Source organism: Sinocyclocheilus grahami, unplaced genomic scaffold (assembly GCF_001515645.1).
Source record: "Sinocyclocheilus grahami isolate Dianchi unplaced genomic scaffold, SAMN03320097.WGS_v1.1 scaffold355.1, whole genome shotgun sequence".
NCBI classification, from domain to species: Eukaryota; Metazoa; Chordata; class Actinopteri; order Cypriniformes; family Cyprinidae; genus Sinocyclocheilus; species Sinocyclocheilus grahami.
Window position 1 is genome coordinate 870,690 of NW_015505534.1, and position 24,285 is coordinate 894,974.

The 24,285-nt window shown below is 35.5% G+C and overlaps 2 protein-coding genes across 4 annotated transcripts in view; one reads left to right on the forward strand and one right to left on the reverse strand.

Moving 5' to 3' along the window:
• Window positions 1–24,285, forward strand: part of LOC107548771 (voltage-dependent N-type calcium channel subunit alpha-1B-like) — a 118,735-nt gene that overhangs the window by 38,795 nt on the left and 55,655 nt on the right. Inside the window, exons 6-7 of the mRNA XM_016229577.1 lie at window positions 2,875–3,062; window positions 14,535–14,638. Coding sequence (XP_016085063.1) covers window positions 2,875–3,062; window positions 14,535–14,638 — 292 coding nt within the window. The remainder of the gene's footprint in view (window positions 1–2,874; window positions 3,063–14,534; window positions 14,639–24,285) is intronic.
• Window positions 15,662–20,278, reverse strand: LOC107548801 (GTPase IMAP family member 8-like). 3 transcript variants are annotated; one of them, XM_016229620.1, is made up of 7 exons: window positions 19,876–20,278; window positions 19,430–19,479; window positions 18,610–19,287; window positions 17,651–18,370; window positions 17,446–17,555; window positions 16,636–17,311; window positions 15,662–16,412 (listed from the first exon to the last, which is right to left on the reverse strand). In XM_016229620.1, the coding sequence occupies exons 2-7, from the start codon at window positions 19,437–19,439 to the stop codon at window positions 16,150–16,152; spliced, it is 2,457 nt and encodes an 818-aa protein (XP_016085106.1). In that variant the 5' UTR covers window positions 19,440–19,479; window positions 19,876–20,278; the 3' UTR covers window positions 15,662–16,149. The 3 variants fall into 3 exon arrangements, with proteins under 3 accessions (XP_016085106.1, XP_016085107.1, XP_016085108.1); XM_016229621.1 differs by lacking the exon at window positions 18,610–19,287; XM_016229622.1 differs by lacking the exon at window positions 15,662–16,412 and having other exon boundaries at window positions 17,050–17,154; window positions 19,430–20,278.

A 24,285-nucleotide genomic window follows, 5' to 3' on the forward strand; every position in this document is an offset into this window, starting at 1 on the left:
AAGACAAGCCCTCAACTCCTGAGTGTGAATCACTGAGTGATTTTTAAAGGTTTTTTGTGACACAGAAAGAGGTAAAAAGAGAGAAGTTGTTTCTAGAAAGAGCTTGGAGAGCAAATGTTTTTCTATTGCGTCTGCACAGCACATCTCTTGAAGATGAGGACATAAACTCTGCTGTTCCAGCAGGAGGCTGTGTTTGTGTGTGATACTAAGGAGAAATCGAAACTTTACTGTCATACACCATCACTCAAAATTAAGCAAATTAATTTTATACTAAATTAGAAATTAATACTTTCATTCATCAAGGATGCATTTAATTGATCAAAAGCAATAGTTAAGAATTCTACAGAATTCATTAAAGAATCCTTAAAAAGTGTTTCCACAAAAATATTAAGCAGAACAACTTTATTCAACATTGATGATAAAGTGAAATGTTTTTGTGTCCCAAATCAGCATATTAGAATGATTTCTGAAGGATCATGTGACACTGAAGACTGGAGTAATGATGCTGAAAATTCAGTTTTGCCATCACAGCAATAGATTCCATTTTTAAATATATTTAAATAGAAAACAGTTATTTAAAATTGTAACAATATTTCACGGTATTACTGTTTTGACAGTGTTTTTGGTCAAATAAATGCAGCCCTGTTAAGCATAATACCAACTCCAAAAGTTTGAACTGTAGCGTAAAAAATTGGTTGAGTGATATTAAATGAATGCAAGTAAAAATACAGTAGTATATAGTTTGTTCTTGGAAAAAGATGCTGAAATATCTGTTAAATTACTATTCTGACATTTTTGGGGCCTGTTTACACTCAATATCCATTTTGGGGTGATGTGATCACAAATTGAGCATACTGAATACAATTATAAGCGGGGTCCAAAATGTTTTGTGCTTCGATCACTGAAACCATGCATAGTAGTAGTCAGAAATGCACATTACCACATTGTAAATGCTAATGCATCTTGATGCATCCCGGGCAGTAGACTGTCTTCTAACCTAACGTGCTATCATTCCTCCAAAACAAAGGTTTCATCTTTGCAGGTCTGGTATTGCCTCAAAAGAAAGCAACTGTCAATTTTGACATTGTCCTGAGATTAAAATTGTGCCATGTTTGAGAGCAACAGTGACATTTTCTTTAGTTCTTTTTCTTAACTCTCCATTTGCTCTAAATTTAAACTCATTGGTCTATAGAAGAAACAATTCGAACATTAAATACATTAAAAAGATCTCATTTGTGATTTGCCTTTACAACAGGTTGTCTTGACTCTTGTGAAGGTGTTCGGCTCATAAGATTATTATTTACTGACAAGTCTTCTGCTTGTGACATCTTCCAGATACATTTCCCTTTGGATTCTGCTCAGGTTGTTCTCTAGTCTTGAGGTCTCATTTGTTCTGTTGAGGTCGTGAGGTCACTGTGTGCCCAAGGCTGACTGACAGCTCTCCTCTGACACTGGATGATCATCCGAGAGGGATAAGTCTCTCTCTGAGACGTGTGAAAAACCCAATTCCAGCACCGTGCAACAGTAATTACATCACAGCACCCCCGCTGAGGGTGAGATTCTCACTCTCCACCGCTGTCTCTCCTGTTCCTTCTTTTCATCCTGTCTTTCAGTTTGTAGCACTGGCGAGTGCAGCGTGACTTTGGCGGCTCATTCAGTCGAGTCAGCTGCCCTTCGCCTCCGGAGCGGAGAAAATCAACAGCTGACAATCACAAGTGTGCATTAGTTATGAACTAGCCTACAGTTATAGTTTCAGCTCAGAGACGGTTTTCATAAACAATCAGCCCATAACAGCTTTTCCTGGTTCATCATCTGACTGCAGTCCTTTGTCAAAACAGCCCTACTGTATATGCTCATTCTGACTTCTATTGTCTCTATTATGTGCAGGACTAAATCTGCCAGTAGCTCATTTAAATGTTTGTTTTAGCTTGTGATCATGCAAAGCAGGAGCTGATTGCCAATTTCTGAACTACAAAAAAAAAGGTCAGTTAAAGGTCAATTAAATTTGTTTCTTGAAATAAAGTAAATGTTGACTGAAACCTGAGAATTAACAATTGAAGTAAACCTTAATCAAACATCCCTCTGCCCTTTTAAAGTATGTATGTACTGTATTTAATTACTTTATTCCTTAATTTCTTTCTTTCTTTTTTTTCTTGCTTGCTTGCTTTCTTTCTTGAAATGTACCCTTTTTGCCTCTAGAAATAATAATAATAATAATAAAATGGTTTTCCGTCATCTATTTTTGTGTATCATTGATTGCCATTGTAAAGCAGATGTTTTCATGATTTATCCTGCAGGCAAGACAAGCACTCAACTCCTGAGTGTGAATCACTGAGTGATTTTTAAAGGTTTTTTGTGACACAGAAAGAGGTAAAAAGAGAGAAGTTGTTTCTAGAAAGAGCTTGGAGAGCAAATGTTTTTCTATTGTGTCTGCACAGCACATCTCTTGAAGATGAGGATATAAGCTCTGCTGTTCCAGCAGGAGGCTGTGTTTGTGTGTGCGTGCACATGTTTGTGTATTTATGTACTATACTTCTGTGTCGATGGTGTAAGGGATCTGGACAGTTTGTTAGTGTAACGTGTGTGTGAGTTATTTCAGTTCAACACAGTGCGTGTAATTAGCTCGTGTTGGTAATGAGTTTTCCAATAAGAAGCTGAGCTGCTAACATGTGCTCAGCTGCTGCTTGCTTCACCCCTCAATAAGCAACATCAGCAGGTGATATGCCTTAGAGAGAAAGAGACTGTGTGTGTGTTTGACCAGTTTGGAGAGGGTGATTGCATTAATTTACCCTCCAGATGTGTAATGATTATTATTGTAACATACTACGTAAAGGCATATAATAATTTTTTTTGTTTGTTTGTGTGTTTGTGCAGGTGAAAAAGTTGGTGATTACCCATGTGGAACAGAACGTCCCGCAAGAGTGTGTCCCAATGGAACAGTATGCAAGGAGTACTGGACAGGACCCAACTTCGGCATCACAAATTTCGATAACATACTCTTTGCCATCCTCACAGTCTTCCAGTGCATCACCATGGAAGGATGGACTGATGTACTATACCATGTGAGTTGCTATTACAATTAATTTGAAAAGTTTGTGCAAAGAATGACAATTTTTTAATTTTATCACTCCCACGTCATTACAAATCTTCATCATTTTCTTTCTTCTTTATACCAAACATAAAATGAGATGCGATGCTGAACATCAGATCAGCTCTTTTCCATAAAACAGTTTGTATGCTAAATGACAAAAAAGCATTTAAATAGTCTATCAAACTTGTGCGCTACATTAAGAGTTTTTTTTAAATTAACCTGTTGCTTTATTGCCCTATAAGCCATTGACTTCTCAGGCAGTGTTTGCATTCAAAGCTACATCCTTAAACTGATTTTGGACAGGCTTTTTATGCAGCATAATGGTCTAATAATCTGCAACAAAATAAAGAGAGCTTTAGTAATAATAACAAAGCAAATATTTACATACTCTACCACAATACTAATTTAGAAAAATTAAGTGAAAGGTTGAAATAAAATTGGGCAGAAACCTATTTCAAACATGACATTTCCCTAAATAGTTTTATCATGTTAATGGATGTTACAATGTGAGTGTATTTGGTCTTGGAAGACTAGATCTGCTACACAGACTGCTGCAGAGCAAGTATAGTGTAGAACCATCTCAAGGATGCTCAGAAGAAATGGACAGCACCTGAGTTAAATATTTGAGTGTCACAGCAAAGGGTCTGAATACTTAGGACCATGTGATATTTCAGTTTTTCTTTTTTAATAAATCTGCAAAAATGTCAACAATTCTGTGTTTTTCTGTCAATATGGGGTGCTGTGTGTACATTAATGAGGAAAAAAAAATTAACTTAAATGATTTTAGCAAATGGCTGCAATATAACAAAGAGTGAAAAATTTAAGGGAGTCTGAATACTTTCCGTACCCACTGTATATAATATATGTGTGTGTGTATGTTATTGTTTATAAGGCTTTGTGTTTTAGGTGAGGGTGTTTCTCTTTGACCTATACCAGGTATCGTTCCCCACCATATTTCATGTGCCAGAGCTTAGTGCCCTCATGTAGAGATATATTCTGTCATCGATAAGCGGGATATTAAAAATCTCTCCTTTTTGCTGCCAGCAATAATAATGGTCTTTTGCTGCTAGTCTCTCTCCACCACAGGCAACCTGAGTCTTATCTTACCACAACAATCCTATAAAATGAGTATTTAGAAAGCTTATATAAAGTGTAATCTTATAAGTCATATAGATATGTCATTTTTTTCCAATAGTGAATTAGTGTATATTGCTGTATAGCCCATACTTGCATGTTTCATATTTTAAAAGTGGCCCTTTTCATAGTATGAAACTTGTAAAAGATACACTGAAAGAAAATGATGTAGGAATTAATTTCAAACAATTTTCAATCAGAAATTGCTAGTAAATTTCACAAATAATTAGAAAAGGCAAGTAACACTTTGAAATAAACTCGATAAATTGAATTGTTTTAAGTAAAAAGACTGAAAGTGTATTTTTTTGTAAGACTTAGTCCATTAATGTTTGATATATTTACAACTTCTAAACATTGTTTTGACAGTATTACACAAGTAATTCATATATTATATATTACTCATGTTTGTTTTTTTATTTTAAGAAAATCAGCTTATATCTACTATTTATTTTTTGTTGTTAAATAAATGTCACCTATCTATCTATCTATCTATCTATCTATCTATCTATCTATCTATCTATCTATCTATCTATCTATCTATCTATCTATCTATCTATCTATATTACACATTCTTAGGTAGAACGTAAGAATCTTTTAACGTAACAAACTTTTAATACAAACCTTTTCCTAATGTTTGGGTAGTTTTTTCAACAGCAGCAGTAAAAATATTCACTGTGACATGCTGATTATGAAGCAATAATTAACTTTAACGATGCAACACATTCACTATGTCACAGTTTATTTTAATGAGATTTTCTGTTTCTCTTGAGTATCTGGTCTTCATGTCTTGGTAGTCCCTGGCATGTATTGCCTGTGAATAATATCTCTGTGAGATGTACAGGTCACACTCTGACTGCACAGCTCCAGCAGATGGTGCTGTTGTCGCCACACAGGATTTCGCTTTTCTATAAAGGTCAGCTTTATTAAAAAAGAATGTTGAAAACTTTGCTAACTCTTCCTCCTTGTCTAACTTTCCTCCTTCTCCTCCTCCTCACTGTATGGGTCGTGAGTTAGATAGATTGTGGGGGTGTTGCGGCAGCTCTATCATATTTAATGGGGCATGTCTGCTCAGCCTCACAGTAGGCTACTCTGCATGATCCCTCCACCCCAACCCTGCTGCTATCCTCTCTTCCCTCTTCGCAGACATCCATCTTTCTTTCAGTCTCTCATCCTCTTATTCTTTCTCGTCTTATGAGCAAATCAGATCACATGTCAGTGAAGAAAGATGCTCCTCTGCCAAACATAAGAACTGTAACTTTTATATAAGCCTTCCCAGTTTGCCTGCTGCGAGTTTAATTTTTGATTGTGATTTAATGGGAAGATCTTATTCACAGCCACATTTGCACACATGCAGTGTGCGGCTGGTTCCACTCCAGTGCTCCTGAGGACACATGGGCTCATGTGCGCTACATCAGCCGGCCACATTGCCTTGGCAACATCTAATGGCTGTCATCTCAGCGGTGTCACTGTAATGATGGGATAAGATTAGATTAGGTTATGCTGATTTCCCAGAACATAAGCACACATAACACCGAAAGCTGACAATCCGCTTCAGAGGGCTTTCTTGTGATGGCTACCTTACATGAGTCACTGACCTAAAGGGCGATCCAGCTATTTGATACACCATTGCTACTGCCAATAGATACACAGACATGCTGCTGTGAGCATGTAAGATATGATACATATATCATATAGGCATACATAAATCTAGCAGATAGCAGATCTAGACGGGTGGTGCTGGGGGAGGTAGAGGGATTTAGAGGAACTCTAATTGCATGCTGCAGCCAGCTTACAGCAAACACTGAACCATACTATTTAAATGTTGAGCAAGCACGTTCACTGGCCACAGAATCAGCAATGGCCAATCAGCTTGTGCCATGTAATAAATAATGTGATTGCTAGCAGATTGCAGGTAAAGGAACTATTAGCCTACGCCATCCAACTGATTGCTAGCGGTAGCTTTCAGATGCCTGTTTTTTCCCTTCAGCTCAACTTTCACAGATTTGCATGTAATTTTGGAACTTGGCAGTATTCACCATCACATGACATATAAGATAAATCTTAGCTAGATTTTCAATACGCTGAAAGTATTGTATATATTTCCCTGAAGTAAGAAAGTTATACAGCATTGTCAGACATGCATAGTCTTGAATATGGATGTGGAATATTGTTTGTGTAATCTCAAAGGATTTTCTTCGTTTCTACATTTTGTGTTATATTTTAGAACATCTGACAGTCTGTGTTCTGCTTGTCTGAGTGTTGAGCTCAGGAGACTTTCTGTAAAGGTGCTAGAATCTGTGTGTGCGCGTGCTGATGTGAATACAAAGTGGAAACGCGGAAAGAAGTTTGCTTAGTTTAATTGTAGACAGTTAAACATGCAAACAAACTTTTATGATATGCAGGAATTCCACAGTTATGGAAAACCCTACTGTGGCCATCTGTTTTTACCACAGGTTAGTCATTATAGAGACATCAAGTTCAGAATAAACGCTGGCATGGACAGTCTCAGTAACACTTCCAGGGAGCGTAGTATAAACCCTGCTGAGTGACAGGAAAGACGGACTGCTGTAGTTTCACCTGCTCCCCTTCTCCTCACAGTTTACAAATGTGTGCAGAGCGTCAGGCTGCCAGAACATGGTGTGGGGCAACATATGCCACCCTGTTCCCACATCGCTCCCCCGCCCGCCACAGACTGAGACGAAAATTATGCAAAGCTGAACTCAAACTGTACGCTGCCAACCTGTTTCTGTCATGTGCGGAGGACTGCTGGTTATGCTAATACCCTCTCTCTTTCTCTCACTTTCACCCAGCCACCCACTTTTTAACACATGAGCTTTGTTCCAAAACCCAGCAAGCCGCATTGCTGTCTACTTCATTCTAGTATCCTAACCATAGTGGAACCTCTCAAATGAACAATTGGAATGCTGATATTAGCTTAAATAATCTTTTTTAATCATACTTTTTTCATTGAAATATACGCTTATTTGCAGGGCTCAGCTGTAAGGACGTTTTCTGCTTGCTAAAATTAAACAACTTGATTTTTCCAACACAAAAAATACAAATTTTATAAAAAAAATAATACGCTTTATATAAATGTATATTCATTTAATTTTTGCAATTTAAATATACTAAATATAAGTTAATTGTGCTTTAATTTGCATTTATAGTTTTTAAATATTTCTAAATATTTCTACACTTCTAAATGTTAAATTATTACATTGAATTATTTTCAATAATATTATTTTAAATATTATCCATTTTTGAAACTATAAAATAATACTTTTTTCATTACATGTTAGATTTTCCTTGCAAAGAAAATTTGAAATTCATATGTAAATTGAATTTCAAATTTATTGTAATGATACAGGAAACTCCAAAACAGCAATAGAGGTACAGTATATACACATTTGTTTATACACAAAATGATGGCATACATGGCTAATTATCACTAATTAGTTTGTAATTCACAACACATTCTTACTGATGTTTCCAAGATGGTCACAAATCTTGCAATTTCGACAAATCCTTATCCGTGTCAGCCAATTTTATTTGAAATATACATTATTTGCACATCTAAAAATTTGGAAATGTTTTTTAAATGTTAAAGAAAAATTGAAATAGATCTGTAAATTGTACAGTTATTGTATATATGCTACCAAGACTGTCACACATTTTGCAATTTGGACAAAACCTCATCTGTCTCAGATCATTTTACGTAGCAGACAAGCTGAATAAATGTTTCTCTACCAAATATTACTTCCCACCTTTCTCTACATTCTTGTGCTGCAGAGAGTTCTAGGTACAATAAACCTTTTTCACAAGGCAACTTTAGCACAGCATATGTGCACAGTATGTGTGAGAGAATCTTATTAGAATTGTCTTGAGGGCCTCATAACCTCTCAAACTGCATTGGTGGCCCTTCAGGCATTCTACAGGGCCTTTCAAAACAACTTTTGCTCCCAGAATACTGTAAAAACACATCTCTGGGAGACCATAACTTCATCAATTTATTGCCAATTTGTAACTACTGAAGCTTGCAGTTAAACCCTTCCTTTTAGCCCAGGGGCTTAAATCCTATTTCACAGAGACTGACTCGTTTATAAAGTAGCTCAGTGCACTTCTTAATCCCACTGCATTGAAAAGCAAAGACCTATAATTGGTGACAAATAGAGAGTAAATCAATATATACAGTGGGTATTGACATCTTTTTGCTTATTCGTTTTTTTTTTTCTTGTGTGAAACAGAGAATTAAATGTATGGAGTGACACCTGTGACATCTTATCCTAGTAATCATCCTAATAAATGCTGAATACCTAAAATAATGAATAAAAATGTATATTATTAAATAAAATGTATAAAGTTTGTTTATAAAATATAATATTATACAATTATTAAAACATGAATATTATGAAACTTGATAATGTAACAAATTATTATTATTATTATTAGTCATCATAAGATACATACTATTATTCATATTGTTTTATGTACTATTTTATTTGATAATGATTTATTAAAAATTAATTATCAAAAACATTGTATATAAAATATAATTAAATAATATTATTATATTATATACAAGATAAATAATATTAAATATAATGTAATATTTAATGCATAAAATAATGAATCAATGAATAAAAATATTATAAAATGTGATAATTAACACTTACTGTTTTTAATAATTCATTATTGTCAAATAAAGAGTACATAAAAAATAATAATATACTGTCAATATTATCTATGTTATATATGATAAATTATTAGATTATTATTTTGTTATTTTACATTTAGTAAATTATTATTATTGTTAATAATAATTATTATTATTATCAAATTTATTGCCAATTTGTAACTACTGAAGCTTGCAGTTAAACCCTTCCTTTTAGCCCAGGGGCTCAAATCCTATTTCACAGAGACTGACTCGTTTATAAAGTAGCTCAGTGCACTTCTTAATCCCACTGCATTGAAAAGCAAAGACCTATAATTGGTGACAAATAGAGAGTAAATCAATATATACAGTGGGTATTGAAAAGAATCACCCCCTTTAAAATATTCACATTTTGTTGCTTTGCAGCCTGAAATGAAAACATACACAGTTTTTGTTTTAACCAGCTGTATTTACTCAGTACAACTTATAACATCCAAGTGAAAGATAGAACACCAATATGTCAGAAAAAAATAAAATAAATAAAAAAACTGAATCACTGAGTTGGAAAAAGGATCACCCCCTTGTGTCAAAATTGTGTCAAAACAAAAACTGTGTTCGTCTTCATTTCAGGAATGTTATGTCAAAATGTTATTATTTTAAAGGGAGGTGATTATTTTTTTTATACCCACTGTATATTGTTCATCATAAGTCTTAGATCTTTCCCAGAAGTCACTAAGATAGAACACCAATATGTCAGAAAAAAATAAAATAAATAAAAAAACTGAATCACTGAGTTGGAAAAAGGATCACCCCCTTGTGTCAAAATTGTGTCAAAACAAAAACTGTGTTCGTCTTCATTTTAGGAATGTTATGTCAAAATGTTATTATTTTAAAGGGAGGTGATTATTTTTTTTTATACCCACTGTATATTGTTCATCATAAGTCTTAGATCTTTCCCAGAAGTCACCTGCATGAGTGCCATTTCTCAACGGCGAGCCAGAAGCAAGTTTGAAGTTTTCTTCCATCTTTGAGATGAATAAAAAACATCTTGTATCGTGCTTGTTTTTTATATTTTGTACAGACATAAATTACATAAAATATATATACATGTATATTATTTGCCACTGCAATCTAGTTAATGTATAGAAAAAGTGCTAAGTCTAAAATCAGCCTCTCTCTTAGTAAGTCAGAGAAACCGGTGTTCTGAATACTTTTTAAGGCCAAGTGCTATGGAAGACATTGTGTGATATGCTGTTTTTTGAGATGTTATTTATGGTTGGAATCCAGGATGGATCACATCATGAAATAAGAATAATAGCAGCACTCCATTTTCTAGATTGCATATGTCATAGTAGCTGGATTGTGACGCATTGGATTGATGTCTTTGTGGTGCTGTGATGGAATGGCACAATGGAATAATGGGATTGTCTGTAATTGATTATATGCATAAATTCTTTCTTTCATATCCCATAATGTATGTTCATCCAATGCAGCAAAACCATGACACTGTGATATAGATTCATATTCTATGATTCAAATCCCACCTAAACACAACTGGTTGTGTCTAAATTGAAAAATATTTTCTCTATTGAGCATCACATTGTAGCTCAATAAATGACAGACAGTCAGAGGGCCAGATGTTAGTGTAAGTTTCACAACCTAAGGAGCTTCACTGGTACATTATCCCCACCCATAATGAGCTCCGGCCCAAAAAAGGCAGCGGGGGCGGAGTCCTCGGCTAATGACATGGCAGTCCTCATTTCATGCCTGTTAGTTTTATTACGCTCTCGCTGTGCTAGAGATTAATCGCTTTCTGCTTAATTACCACTGCTGTGTCATGCTTGTTTGGGGATTCTGGTCAGATCCCCTGTGGTGGAGCAACACTACCTGTTGGAGAGATGTTGCTGTTGTTGTTGAGGATTTTTTTTTAATTTATAGTAAAATTTATACACCTTTTATCATTTTAAAATTTTATTTTTCTTTATATTTGTTTGTATAATTAATTGTATTAAAATGTTGAGTATTTTGAAATGACAAATGTTATTTTTGTCACTTTGGCTGTATTAGAATGCAGAATACATTTTTCAGTTGTGTTTTAGAAAGATAAATACAGTTACAATCACACAGTTTGGTTATTATTAATTAAGATTTGATATAATTGTTTTTATAATTGTGCCAGTTGTTTTAACACTTTCTTGTCTCATGGAAGTCAAAATCTTGCTCATTTTCAACTACCTACTTAGAAAAGTGGAGTGGCATTTGAATTTGGACCTTTAACTTTGTTAAAAGGAAATTAAAGGAGTTAGGCCAATAGGAGTGAAAGGAGATTTGTAAAGAAATTAAAGATAAACATTCAGTTTTAAGCAAATAAAATGGCTGCAACTGCATTCAAATTAAGTCTAAGTTTCTACAATACATAATAAATTCAGTTTAGCAAACCTTTGCAGAAACAAGAATGGAAAACAAGAACTTTATATTCATAATTGTACACCTGCAGTATGAATGCTTGCATTGCATAGCATCATAGAAGATAGCTGTAGCGTTGCCATTTTATTTCCTTACATGCATGTTATCCATTGAGCAATGGAACACCTTTTTATTCAGAAGAAGTAGGAATAACCCACGTCCGACTTTGAATGCAGCTCAGCATTAAATAGGCAGAAGCTAGATTGGTTTTCCTTCAATCACTGCTCCTGAAAATTGGATTTTTCAACAAAACAATGCTTGTGGAAGGCCTCATTTAATTTCTGAAATAATTTTGAGGTGCCTCTTTGTGGTGATTTTAAATTATTCTAATCTTAATGTTGTTCTACCTACAGCATCTTTAATTATTGTAAATCTACCTTCTGGTCAAGCATTTGTACCATTAACTCATCTATAAAACAGTCAACTCCCACTGGGCCGTGATAAGATGTCATTTATTGGCGTATAAGAGCATGCATGCTGCCCAAGATGAGACATTATGGGTTCTGTACCCCTCTGAGACCATCAGTTAATTGTTATGTTACACTAAAATGTATAGTCATTCAGCAGCTGTCATGCTATATTCTAGTAGCCAGTGTATGTGTGTGTGTGTGTCGGTGTAATCAGTGTTTTTGGTCTTGTTACTACAGGCTGAGTCACCAGGCCTCTGTGCACCTTGACCCTGTCAGCCAGCCGTCCTGGGCTGTCAGACCCATCCCTGAGCTCATTAAACATCTTTAAAAATAGCCCGTTGTGAGCAGGATGGAGTACAGTCATATTTGGATGCATGCAACTCTAAAGATTGACTCTATTCAGGCTTTCCCCTTCTTTCTCCTTCCCCTTTTTGGATATAACTTATTACAGTGCCAGTAAAAAATATGCACAGATGGAAATGCATGTGTCTTTTTCACTCTGCAGTCCAGTTTAACCAGGAGTTAATGCTCTAAAATAATGCTGCATCATAAGCCAGTGGCTTTCATTATAACTAATAATGGCATATGTGTATGCCCAAAAAGGTGCAGCAGCAATAATGATTGAATGATGATCAAATGATGGAGAAAAACATTTTGTCTAGGCATATATCCAGACCATCAGTGCAGTCAAGACACTTCCAGCATTTTAAATAGCTGATTCAGATGTGTAGATTACAATATTGCACCAATGCTGTACAGTTTCAGTAAAGTACACCACAAAATTCATTTAGTGAATCAAAATCAAATCAAATAAATTCTGAATTCACCCCACAGTTGGGAATGATCTTGGAATGAGAGGAAGAGAAAGAAAAAGATATATGGCCATCATGATTGCATAATAGCTTAGCTTATAATATAGTTTGTACACTTATTACACTTAAATATTACACTTTACTTACTTGATCTGACACTTTATTCAGTTGACTGTGCATAATGCTAAATAAAGCATTATGACAATCAGTGTTGATAGATTGAATAGAAGATGTATCTTTGCACACTGGGTTTTTAGGAAGTGTTACAAAAGCCTTTAAGGATGGGGAAGCTTAAAAAAAAGACAAATTAGATAAAGTACTATGTCACAGTGAAACAGATTAAGGGGAATATGATTAATATGCTTTTTGTTTTTGCTCCCGTTTTGTACTGTAGTTGCTTCAAAAGTCTCACACCTCTAATATATTATATCTAATCGTTGTCATATTTTTGCCATCTGTTTTTTGTTCAAATTTGTGAGGGAAAAATAAATTTTTTACTTTGTGTATTATTTCTTCATGGATTTAGTGGTCAAGTTTTTTTTTTTTGAGACTGTTAAATGAAAGCAAGCAGCCTTTGCGTTGTGATAAAATAAATCTACAAATTCACAGACCTTCTTGGCTGCATTTTCTCCCTGTTGCTGTTTGTTAAGTAGCTCTGGACTATGAACATATGTTGTTATTGGCCTATCTCAGATATGCTTCATCTAGCAGACATTATTGTCTTCTATTTGCAAAATTGCCTTGGCTGGTGTTTACATCAAACTTTTAAATCAAGTGATGACTCTTTCACAACAGTTTCATAACCCTGAGGTTTTGCTATTTCTGATTTCTCTGCAAAACTTCACTTTGAACAAGGGAGACATCTGTCAAGGGCAGATGATTTAGTTTTTCTATGTGGGCTGCTGGTATAGACCTGTTACAGAGGTTTGTACGGTGGCCGAGAGAGCTCAAAGCACTGCAAATGCAAAAGCACCTTCAACTCTTCATATATATATATATATATATATATATATATATATATTTCAGCCATTTTACCTGTATTTTGAATTTTACACCTCTTTGCGTTAAATCTTTTGATAAAAATAAATTTTGTCCATTAAAATTAATGAAAAATGTCCTGGTAATGAGCTCCCATTACTTTTTCTGTTATTTTACGAATTTATTTCTTATAGTGTACCATGTTTAAGAGTGCAATGAAGGTAAAAGTGATGTGTACTTGAGAAGAGAAGTGACAACAAGTGGCATCTCATTTGTACATGAGCCAGGCTACAGCAGAGGGTCATTGAGAAGTTTAACCCATGTGAAACATCTCATGTAACTCTGACTCTCTCTACAGGCCTCCATCAGTCTGTCTTCAGCTGAAGCTGGAGCTGTAGCATCCGCCTTGAGTCTCAGAACAGTAGGGGGATGCAACTGCTGCAAAAATCTCCCTAATTCCAAATTACTTTCCCTTTTCTTAAACTTCTTATTGCATTAGGCTGTGGTTCTAATGTGAGCCTGAGGCATTGCCAGGGCTTCAAGAGCGTCATCCATAGTTCCTTGGTAGATGCATGTAGGAGTGAATTTGTAATTACCGTAATTATGTTGCATTAGACTTTCAAAACTTGAATGATGTCATTAAAATGCATTGCATAGTCCTATATATGAGGATTTTGTTTATTTTGTCCTGAAATGTCCTAGACATATTAAAAGGAGATGTGTCATCATTTCACTCTCATGAATCAAACACGGCTACTTGTGTCATGAACACATCAAAGCTTAAGAAGACATTATCAGTGAACATTGAGTAAAATTTAATTTCACACTAAGCTGTCATATGAAAAAATAATAATAATAACAAAATGTACATGATGAGAATTGTCATTTTGACTGAATTATACTAGTAGTGGGTGAATATATGGAGTATGGTAGTCAAAAATAATGAGATTCATTCTTCTTTACCACTGCTCACAGCATCTGTTTATACACAGGCCAATGATGCCTCGGGAAACACCTGGAACTGGCTGTACTTCATCCCTCTCATCATCATCGGCTCCTTCTTCATGCTTAACCTCGTCCTGGGTGTCTTATCAGGGTATGTGCTCAGTTGCTTTTTTCTCTTTATTTATTCTGTGTCTCATTCTGGAAAGTTTGATGAGTTTGATTGAGTTCTGAAACTTAAGGATGTTTTATAGTACAATGACCTACATATCAAAACCTAATTCCAAATTACTTTCCCTTTTCTTAAACTTCTTATTGCATTAGGCTGTGGTTCTAATGTGAGCCTGAGGCATTGCCAGGGCTTCAAGAGCGTCATCCATAGTTCCTTGGTAGATGCATGTAGGAGTGAATTTGTAATTACCGTAATTATGTTGCATTAGACTTTCAAAACTTGAATGATGTCATTAAAATGCATTGCATAGTCCTATATATGAGGATTTTGTTTATTTTGTCCTGAAATGTCCTAGACATATTAAAAGGAGATGTGTCATCATTTCACTCTCATGAATCAAACACGGCTACTTGTGTCATGAACACATCAAAGCTTAAGAAGACATTATCAGTGAACATTGAGTAAAATTTAATTTCACACTAAGCTGTCATATGAAAAAATAATAATAACAAAATGTACATGATGAGAATTGTCATTTTGACTGAATTATACTAGTAGTGGGTGATTATATGGAGTATGGTAGTCAAAAATAATGAGATTCATTCTTCTTTACCACTGCTCACAGCATCTGTTTATACACAGGCCAATGATGCCTCGGGAAACACCTGGAACTGGCTGTACTTCATCCCTCTCATCATCATCGGCTCCTTCTTCATGCTTAACCTCGTCCTGGGTGTCTTATCAGGGTATGTGCTCAGTTGCTTTTTTCTCTTTATTTATTCTGTGTCTCATTCTGGAAAGTTTGATGAGTTTGATTGAGTTCTGAAACTTAAGGATGTTTTATAGTACAATGACCTACATATCAAAAGATCATGGAAAGACCCTGCATCTTAATTAGAAATGATAAAAACACATTTATTTATTTTTTATTTTTTGTTTATTAACACTTTATCAAACAAACTGTTTCAACAGAATATTTAGCAAACTCTCAAACATATAGCCAAGGCTATGACTAATATTCATGCATTCGCGCAGTTCATGCTTAAGTTTCAAAACAACTGATAGAACACGTTATGTTGACTCTACAACATGTTAAAATGTAACTATAACAAATGCAGCAATTAACAGGCTAACAAAATGAATGAATAAGAGTAACATGTAAATATTTTAAACCATTTTTCCGGTCTGTTTTGTCTAAACACTTTAATTGAGACCATATTTAAAAAAATATATAAATGTGTATATAAAGCTTTATACCCTGCATCTACATTTTGCTCCAGATTCAACATCATGCCTCATCTTCCTTTCTGCTTTTTCTTTCCTTTCTTCCTTCTCTGACTTGAATTTCCTGATGGCACACTCATTTCTGTTTTCTGTGTTGTCATTCCACTGAAACATTATACGTTCACAACTATGCCATTCATCATACAAAGTTATTTACACTTATTTTTAACATTTTAATTAGCTAATTCACCTAATATAGTTGATATACTTCATATTGAAAATGATCTTGCATGTTTTTGTTCTTTCACATTTCTGACATATTTCAAAGTGCTGTCAATGGAAAGGCATCTGGGCAGCATTGAAATATCATCTTCAACATTCTCCATATTTTGGTCTTTACACGTTGTTTTAATGGTTATTGTAATATAGTTTGCTTTTGCTGCATTTTCTGCATGTGAGAGCCAGTGAGATACTTTCTCAGAACGATTCGGAGTGTCATCTTCAAATAAACTGGTGCTGTCAGACAAGCAATCTGCATTCATGGGAAATACAAAGATTTTTGTTGTTAGGTGATTTGTTTATATACTGTGGATACATGTCAGTATCACTATCACGAAATGTTTGATTAATTGCAGATTGATTAGTTACAAATATTTAAGGATTGATTAGATACAAATATTCAGGCTATTATCTATTTAGGTAGAGGGTTTTTTAAATAAGAAAGTTGTGTGGGTGACAAAAAAAAGCAAACTTACAAGGAGAGTCCAGATGGTCAGCAGTTGTCCCTTGTCTGAGAGATGTGTCCTTGGATTCACGCTTTAGATCCACCACTGCTGCCTTCAACATCCTCTTTATAAGTTCATCCTCTCGTCTGTTCCACTCCTCTTCAGTCAGTATCTGGGATACTGTTTTCATTGGATTGCTTTTCTCATTTTCTAGAGTGAAGTATTCACCTCTGTTTCTTGCCACCATCACTTTTATCGCCTTGTGTAAATTAGTGCCTATCGAGGTGCATAGATCTTCTAGCAGGCAGCAACTAATTGGAACAAAATATCTGTTTTCACACTTTTTTACTAATCTCTGCAGGGCTTCTCCTTCACATGCAATGAAGTGTTCAACAGGCCTGTTGTTCAGCCAGTGTACCATTGAAAAAAAAATTAGAGTATGTCTCCAGACACGCTCTCCAAAAAGGCCCATGAGCTCCATCACTGATTGTTTAGTTTTCTCTGTAAAAGCCTCGTTTACAGGCAGCACTAGCAGGAATGCATGTGGACCTGGTGAACAAATGGTCACACTGTTTAAAATTTCTCTTGCATTTTGAGTTGATGTTGACCAGCCTGGAGTGTCAACCACAGAGACTTGACATCCTCCAACTTTACTCTGTTTCATCACACATTTACTACTTCTTGGCATTGTAGGAATTTCAAATGCCTACACATAACAACAACAGTTATGTCAATCTCTAGTAGCTGCATTGTTTGTGTTATTTTTACATACAATAGAGGAATGAAGCAAGTGATATTCTAGTGCTTCAGTTCCTACTTTTTGAGGAAGGAATTAAGTACCTCCTTTGGGGGAAATAAAGATTCTCCTCGCAGAATTCTGTTTCCTGCCATAAATTTCCAGGTATCTTCAACTCCAAGAAGCACAATCCTCAATTCTGCCAGCTTTATTTCTAGTATTCAGAGGAAGTGGAAGGATGCGTATAAAGAATTATTAATTTTGGCAATATATAATTTGCCAGATTATGGACAATAAAACGGTACTTACCTCTTAGCAGCTCTTGAATTATTTGGGTTTGCCTATTCATTTTTGTCATGTTTGTTTTAGTTGTTTTCAGCATCAGGTCAATTTCCAGACACGGATTGCTTTCCATCTCTGGTACGTAGTGAGAGTTGTTGTTTTCTATCATCATTTCCTCAATTTTCTCCAAAAGTTCTGTGACTTGTGTGCGGTCAGTGTGATTCTTACAGTTAAAAACATGGTATCTGTTCCCACACTTTTCAATCAGAAGCTCAAGATGTTTGTCTTCTTTTTCAATACGTTCTTCAATAGTTGTGTCCCCAAGCCAATCTCCCCACGTGAACAGCACAATTGTATGATTCCAGACCTTTTCCCCTAAAAGACCCATGTGTTTCTCCACAGCTGTGTGAACTGTCATTTCAAGACATGCGAGGATAGGAATAATTAACAAAATTACATGTGGACCAGGTGCACATAGATGCACACTGCGTCTGATCTCCAGTTTGTCCATCTCTGGCGTCTTTTCAACAGGATAGTTGTAGTACCAGCCTGGAGTGTCGACCACTGTCAGTCTCCTATTGTGCACTTTAGCCTGATTAATTGCACAGCACACTGTTGTCCTTAATGTCTTTGGTCTATTAACTGCAAAAACTTTTTTGCCCAGAATGAGGTTGCCTGCAGAACTCTTGGCACCCTGTACTCCTCCAATAAGCACAATCCGTATATCAGTCTTATGTTGTTTCGCATCTAAATAGGAGAGAGCTTGTAAAATTATATTTCTGATTCAAAATCAATCAATCAATAACCTTATAGTTTACATAACAAAGAAACAGTTCCACATTCAGCACAGTTCCAGGATGAAATCATTGCATCAGTATACAGACATATTTTTGTAAAGTAATGAATGCATCAGTCAAATAAACATATTGTCCATATTGTCATATTCATTGACTCTAAAATAAGGCATCCATGTAAGATTTTCTTACCTCTAATGCATGCTTGGAGTACTGTTTTTTGTCTGTTTGCTTTTGCACTTCCTATGTCTTGCTTATCTCCTACGGAGATGCCTTTGTCAATTTGTAAATAATGGCCATTGTTTTGGGCTACCATTTCTTCAATTTTTTCCAGCAGCGTGACCACTTGAGAGCAATCTGCACAACTTTTAATGTTTAGAAAATGATATCTGTTCTGACATTTACCTACAAGCCACATCATGTCTTGACTTTCTTTAATTTTTTTTTTCAAAGGAGCAACACAGCTGAACAACACAATAATGTGTTTCCAGATCTTATCTGACAATAACTCAAGTTGACTCTCCAAAGGAGCTCTACAGATATGTGGAAAAGTAGAATTGACAGGAATGACCAGAAGAAAGGCATGAGGTCCAGGTTGACACAGTGTTGTACTTCTCATGATTTCCAGTCGGTCAAAGTTTGGAGTGTTTTCCACAGAGCAACACCACACCCAGCCTGGTGTGTCAACCACAGTCACATGTCTTCCATGTACTTCTCCCTCTGCTTTAACAGACCGGGCGGTTCTTCTTCCAACTTCAAAAGCATTTCTGCCCAGAATGATGTTTCCTGTTGTACTTTTTCCACTTTTTTCTGTTCCAAAAACATCTCGACCTCCAACCAGTATGATTCTAATCTCAGAAAGCCTTTTGTCTTTACAAAAATAAATAAATAAAACATTGCTTATTCACCGTCATGGCATTTTAAAACTTGCATGACCCCTATGATTCTGAGAATTTTACTGGTCATTTTTTGAGGCATTCACCGTTTACAAGTCATTCTTTTAAAAACATACCTGATGTCATGCTGTCAAGTTTTGTTTCTTCAGTCTACAGGTTGCCAGTCCTTCAAACAAAATATAAAAAAGAAAGAAAGAGAAAGAAAGAAAGAAATTGCAAGTACAGTTGCGCCAATCTAATCTTTACTCTAAGTCTAATGTTTTATTTCATGATTGACCAGTACCCATTTTAAGACTGAATCATTTTAAAGTCCTTACTAAATCTGAACAATTGTGTCACATTTCTTTTATGTGGAGGAAATTTATAGTATGATTTAAATATGGTAAATTGTGCTAAAAAAAATCTGAGAATACTCACACTTTTAATTGTATAAAAAAAATTAAATAGTTAATAAATGCAGAGTAGATTTCTGTTAAACACAGTTTCTGTGCAACCTTACCAATACCCAACATGCATGCATGATCATTAATATGAGTGTAAATTATGAAGATTTATCTCTTACCTTTCCTCCAGTTTTATATTTGGTTATTAACTAAAGATACACTGACAGTTTGACATGTTCTTCTTTGTAGGGCTGTTTGCAACATATTTTAATCAGTCTTCTAAGTTTACTGATCTAACTGATTTCAACTGGTTTGTGAAAGCATATTACCTTTATTTATATTCATTCCTTACACAGACGAGCCACTCCCTTATGCACTCACCTTACAGTGGAATTTCTTGTCATGTCTTGTCTTGCTTATTTTCCTTCACCCTTCTTCTTGGCATTGGCTACGTTTACATGCAACCAAATAATCCGTTTGTAATTGGATTGACGGCTCAAACGGACTGAAAAGCCTTCATGTAAATACCTTAATCGATCTGACTGAGCTTGATCGGAATGAAATTTCGATCGGATTGAAGGGGGTGGTTTATTCCTTTTCTAATACGATTGAGAGTGCATGTAAACACTCGATCAGATTGAACCCCGAAACTGAAAAACCTGCGAATGTGCAGTGACGCAGAAATAGCATAATTGACGTATGACGCGTGGAACGAACGGATCTTCCTTTTGAATAAAGTGTTGAATGAATGCATGTCCTGTCATTATAAAACTCTCCTTTCACTATGCAACTGTGAAGTGGAGCAGGACAACTTCCCACCAGTCCTTGTTTTGGATTCTCATCCACAGGCAACCCGTTTTGGGCGCTGGGAGGGGCATTTTTACTGCGTGATAAATATGAGCAGCACAGCACAGCAGTTTATATGTATATTAAAAACAAATAAAGAAACCGTGTAGGAGAGTGGTTATTATGTGCAAACAGTTGAGAAACTCTATATTTGTGCAGTGTGCGCATGTCAAACAAAATCAACCCAGTCTCATAAAAATACATACCTCTGCGTACATTTCTGCAACACCGTTTTTACGTACCTTACTGCACGTTTCGCTGCAGTTTCAAAGAGAAATGTCCACTGAGTGGCGCTAAAACGCGGGTTCAATACGTGAACCCTGGCACGCCAGTATGATTCTAATCTCAGAAAGCCTTTTGTCTTTACAAAAATAAATAAATAAAACATTGCTTATTCACCGTCATGGCATTTTAAAACTTGCATGACCCCTATGATTCTGAGAATTTTACTGGTCATTTTTTGAGGCATTCACCGTTTACAAGTCATTCTTTTAAAAACATACCTGATGTCATGCTGTCAAGTTTTGTTTCTTCAGTCTACAGGTTGCCAGTCCTTCAAACAAAATATAAAAAAGAAAGAAAGAGAAAGAAAGAAAGAAATTGCAAGTACAGTTGCGCCAATCTAATCTTTACTCTAAGTCTAATGTTTTATTTCATGATTGACCAGTACCCATTTTAAGACTGAATCATTTTAAAGTCCTTACTAAATCTGAACAATTGTGTCACATTTCTTTTATGTGGAGGAAATTTATAGTATGATTTAAATATGGTAAATTGTGCTAAAAAAAATCTGAGAATACTCACACTTTTAATTGTATAAAAAAAATTAAATAGTTAATAAATGCAGAGTAGATTTCTGTTAAACACAGTTTCTGTGCAACCTTACCAATACCCAACATGCATGCATGATCATTAATATGAGTGTAAATTATGAAGATTTATCTCTTACCTTTCCTCCAGTTTTATATTTGGTTATTAACTAAAGATACACTGACAGTTTGACATGTTCTTCTTTGTAGGGCTGTTTGCAACATATTTTAATCAGTCTTCTAAGTTTACTGATCTAACTGATTTCAACTGGTTTGTGAAAGCATATTACCTTTATTTATATTCATTCCTTACACAGACGAGCCACTCCCTTATGCACTCACCTTACAGTGGAATTTCTTGTCATGTCTTGTCTTGCTTATTTTCCTTCACCCGGCATTGGCGCATTGGCTACGTTTACATGCAACCAAATAATCCGTTTGTAATTGGATTGACGGCTCAAACGGACTGAAATGTAAATACCTAAACACCCTAATCGATCCGACTGAGCTCGATCGGAATGAAATTTCGATCGGATTGAAGGGGGCGGTTCATTCCTTTTCTAATACGATTGAGAGTGCATGTAAACACTCGATCAGATTGAACCCCGAAACTGAAAAACCTGCGAATGTGCAGTGACGCAGAAATAGCATAATTGACGTATGACGCGTGGAACGAACGGATCTTCCTTTTGAATAAAGTGTTGAATGAATGCATGTCCTGTCATTATAAAACTCTCCTTTCACTATGCAACTGTGAAGTGGAGCAGGACAACTTCCCACCAGTCCTTGTTTTGGATTCTCATCCACAGGCAACCCGTTTTGGGCGCTGGGAGGGGCATTTTTACTGCGTGATAAATATGAGCAGCACAGCACAGCAGTTTATATGTATATTAAAAACAAATAAAGAAACCGTGTAGGAGAGTGGTTATTATGTGCAAACAGTTGAGAAACTCTATATTTGTGCAGTGTGCGCATGTCAAACAAAATCAACCCAGTCTCATAAAAATACATACCTCTGCGTACATTTCTGCAACACCGTTTTTACGTACCTTACTGCACGTTTCGCTGCAGTTTCAAAGAGAAATGTCCACTGAGTGGCGCTAAAACGCGGGTTCAATACGTGAACCCTGGCACGTTTTTATTATGTTAATATAGGTACGTATTGCTGTGTTTTTATTACGTTTCTTCAGGTACGTATTGTGGCGATTCAGAATTCAAATATCCGGGTACTGTCGCTAAAAGTTAATGCTCTATCGTGTTGGAAATATGCCCTTTTATGGTAATAAAAGACAAGTATAATATTTGGAAAATCTAGTATTTCTATCATCATTTTCTATTTCATATTTCTATTTTCTACATAGTATTCTATATTTGATACGGTTTTAGAATGTGCAAAATTCTATAAATCTTATGTTTGATACTGCCATTTGAATACTTCAAATAATACACACAGTCACCTAACTTGATGTAACCAAGCTAAAATAAGTGGTTGTGTTCTGTCATCACTTTGCAATCACATCACAATTCACAGCTTTGTTACACATGCATATACAGTACATAACCCATAAGTCTTGCCAGACATTCAACATAATATTTATACCTTTCTTCCTATGAAATAGAATAAAGTATATAATTTAAATAAGTTATTCATCTTAAAGGGGTCATATGACGTTGCTAAAAAGAACATTATTTTGTGTATTTGGTGTAATGAAATGTGTTTATGCGGTTTAAGGTTAAAAAAACACATTATGTTCCACATAATGTACATTATTGTTTCTCCTCTATGCCCCACCTTTCTGAAACGCGTCGATTTTTACAAAGCTCATCGTTCTAAAAAAGCTAGGTGTGCTCTGATTGGCCAGCTATCCAGTGCGTTGTGATTGGCCGAATACCTCAAGCGTGTGATGGAAATGTTACGCCCCTTAACATACTGTGATGCCGTCTCCCAGCAGGACGAGACAAAACCAATAAAACCCGTTACAAATGAGACATTTGTTGCATCCAGTGGGGACATAATTACTGATTATAATGACTTACAACCCTGGACAACAAAACCAGTCACAAGTTTTTAATTTTAATTTTTTTTAATTGACATTTATTCATCATCTGAAAGCAGTATAAACAAGCTTTCAATTGATGCATGGTTTGTTAGGATAGGACAATATTTGGACGAGATACAATTATTTGAATATCTGGAATCTGAGTGTGCAAAAAAAATCTAAATATTGAGAAAATTACCTTTAAAATTGTCCGAATGAAGTCCTTAGCAATGCATATTACCAATCAAAAATTACGTTTTGATATATTTTCGGTAGGAAATTTACAAAATATCTTCATGAAACATGATCTTTACTTAATATCCTAATGATTTTGGGCATAAAAGAAAAATTTATAATTTTGACCCATACAATGTATTTTTGGCTATTGCTACAAATATACCCCAGCGAATTAAGACCCAGGTATACCCGAATAAATATACCCCAGGTTTTGTGGTCCAGTGTCACATATCTGAGTCCATGCCAGTCTGCTGGTTTTTGGCTGTTGGAATGTCTTTTCTGATATTTTCCACATTTGGATGTTGAGAACTTGAGCTAGTGCTCTTGTTGTGATGTCCAGATTTATAAATCAAATAACACATTATTTTCCACATACTGTACATTATTGTTTCTCCTCTATGCCCCGCCTTTCTGAAACGCGTCTATTTTTACAACGCTCATCGGTCTGAAAAGCGAGGTGTGCTCTGATTGGCCGAATACCTCAAGGGTGTGACCGAAATGTTATGCCCCTTACCATACTGTGATGCTGTGTCCCGTAGCGACGAGACAAAAATATTAAAACCCATTATAAACGAGGCATTTGTTGCATCCAGTGTGGACATAATTACGGATTATAATGACTTATACTGTCTTTTTACGTGTTGCGTTGCATCGCGCC

What these genes read in the sequence shown, in the direction of transcription:
- LOC107548801 (XM_016229620.1), bottom strand. An exon ending in ACTCCAAGCATGCATTAGAG is followed by an intron (nt 18,371 to 18,609) that starts GTAAGAAAATCT and finishes TCTCCTATTTAG; the next exon opens with ATGCGAAACAACATAAGACT. An exon ending in AATTCAAGAGCTGCTAAGAG is followed by an intron (nt 17,556 to 17,650) that starts GTAAGTACCGTT and finishes TCTGAATACTAG; the next exon opens with AAATAAAGCTGGCAGAATTG.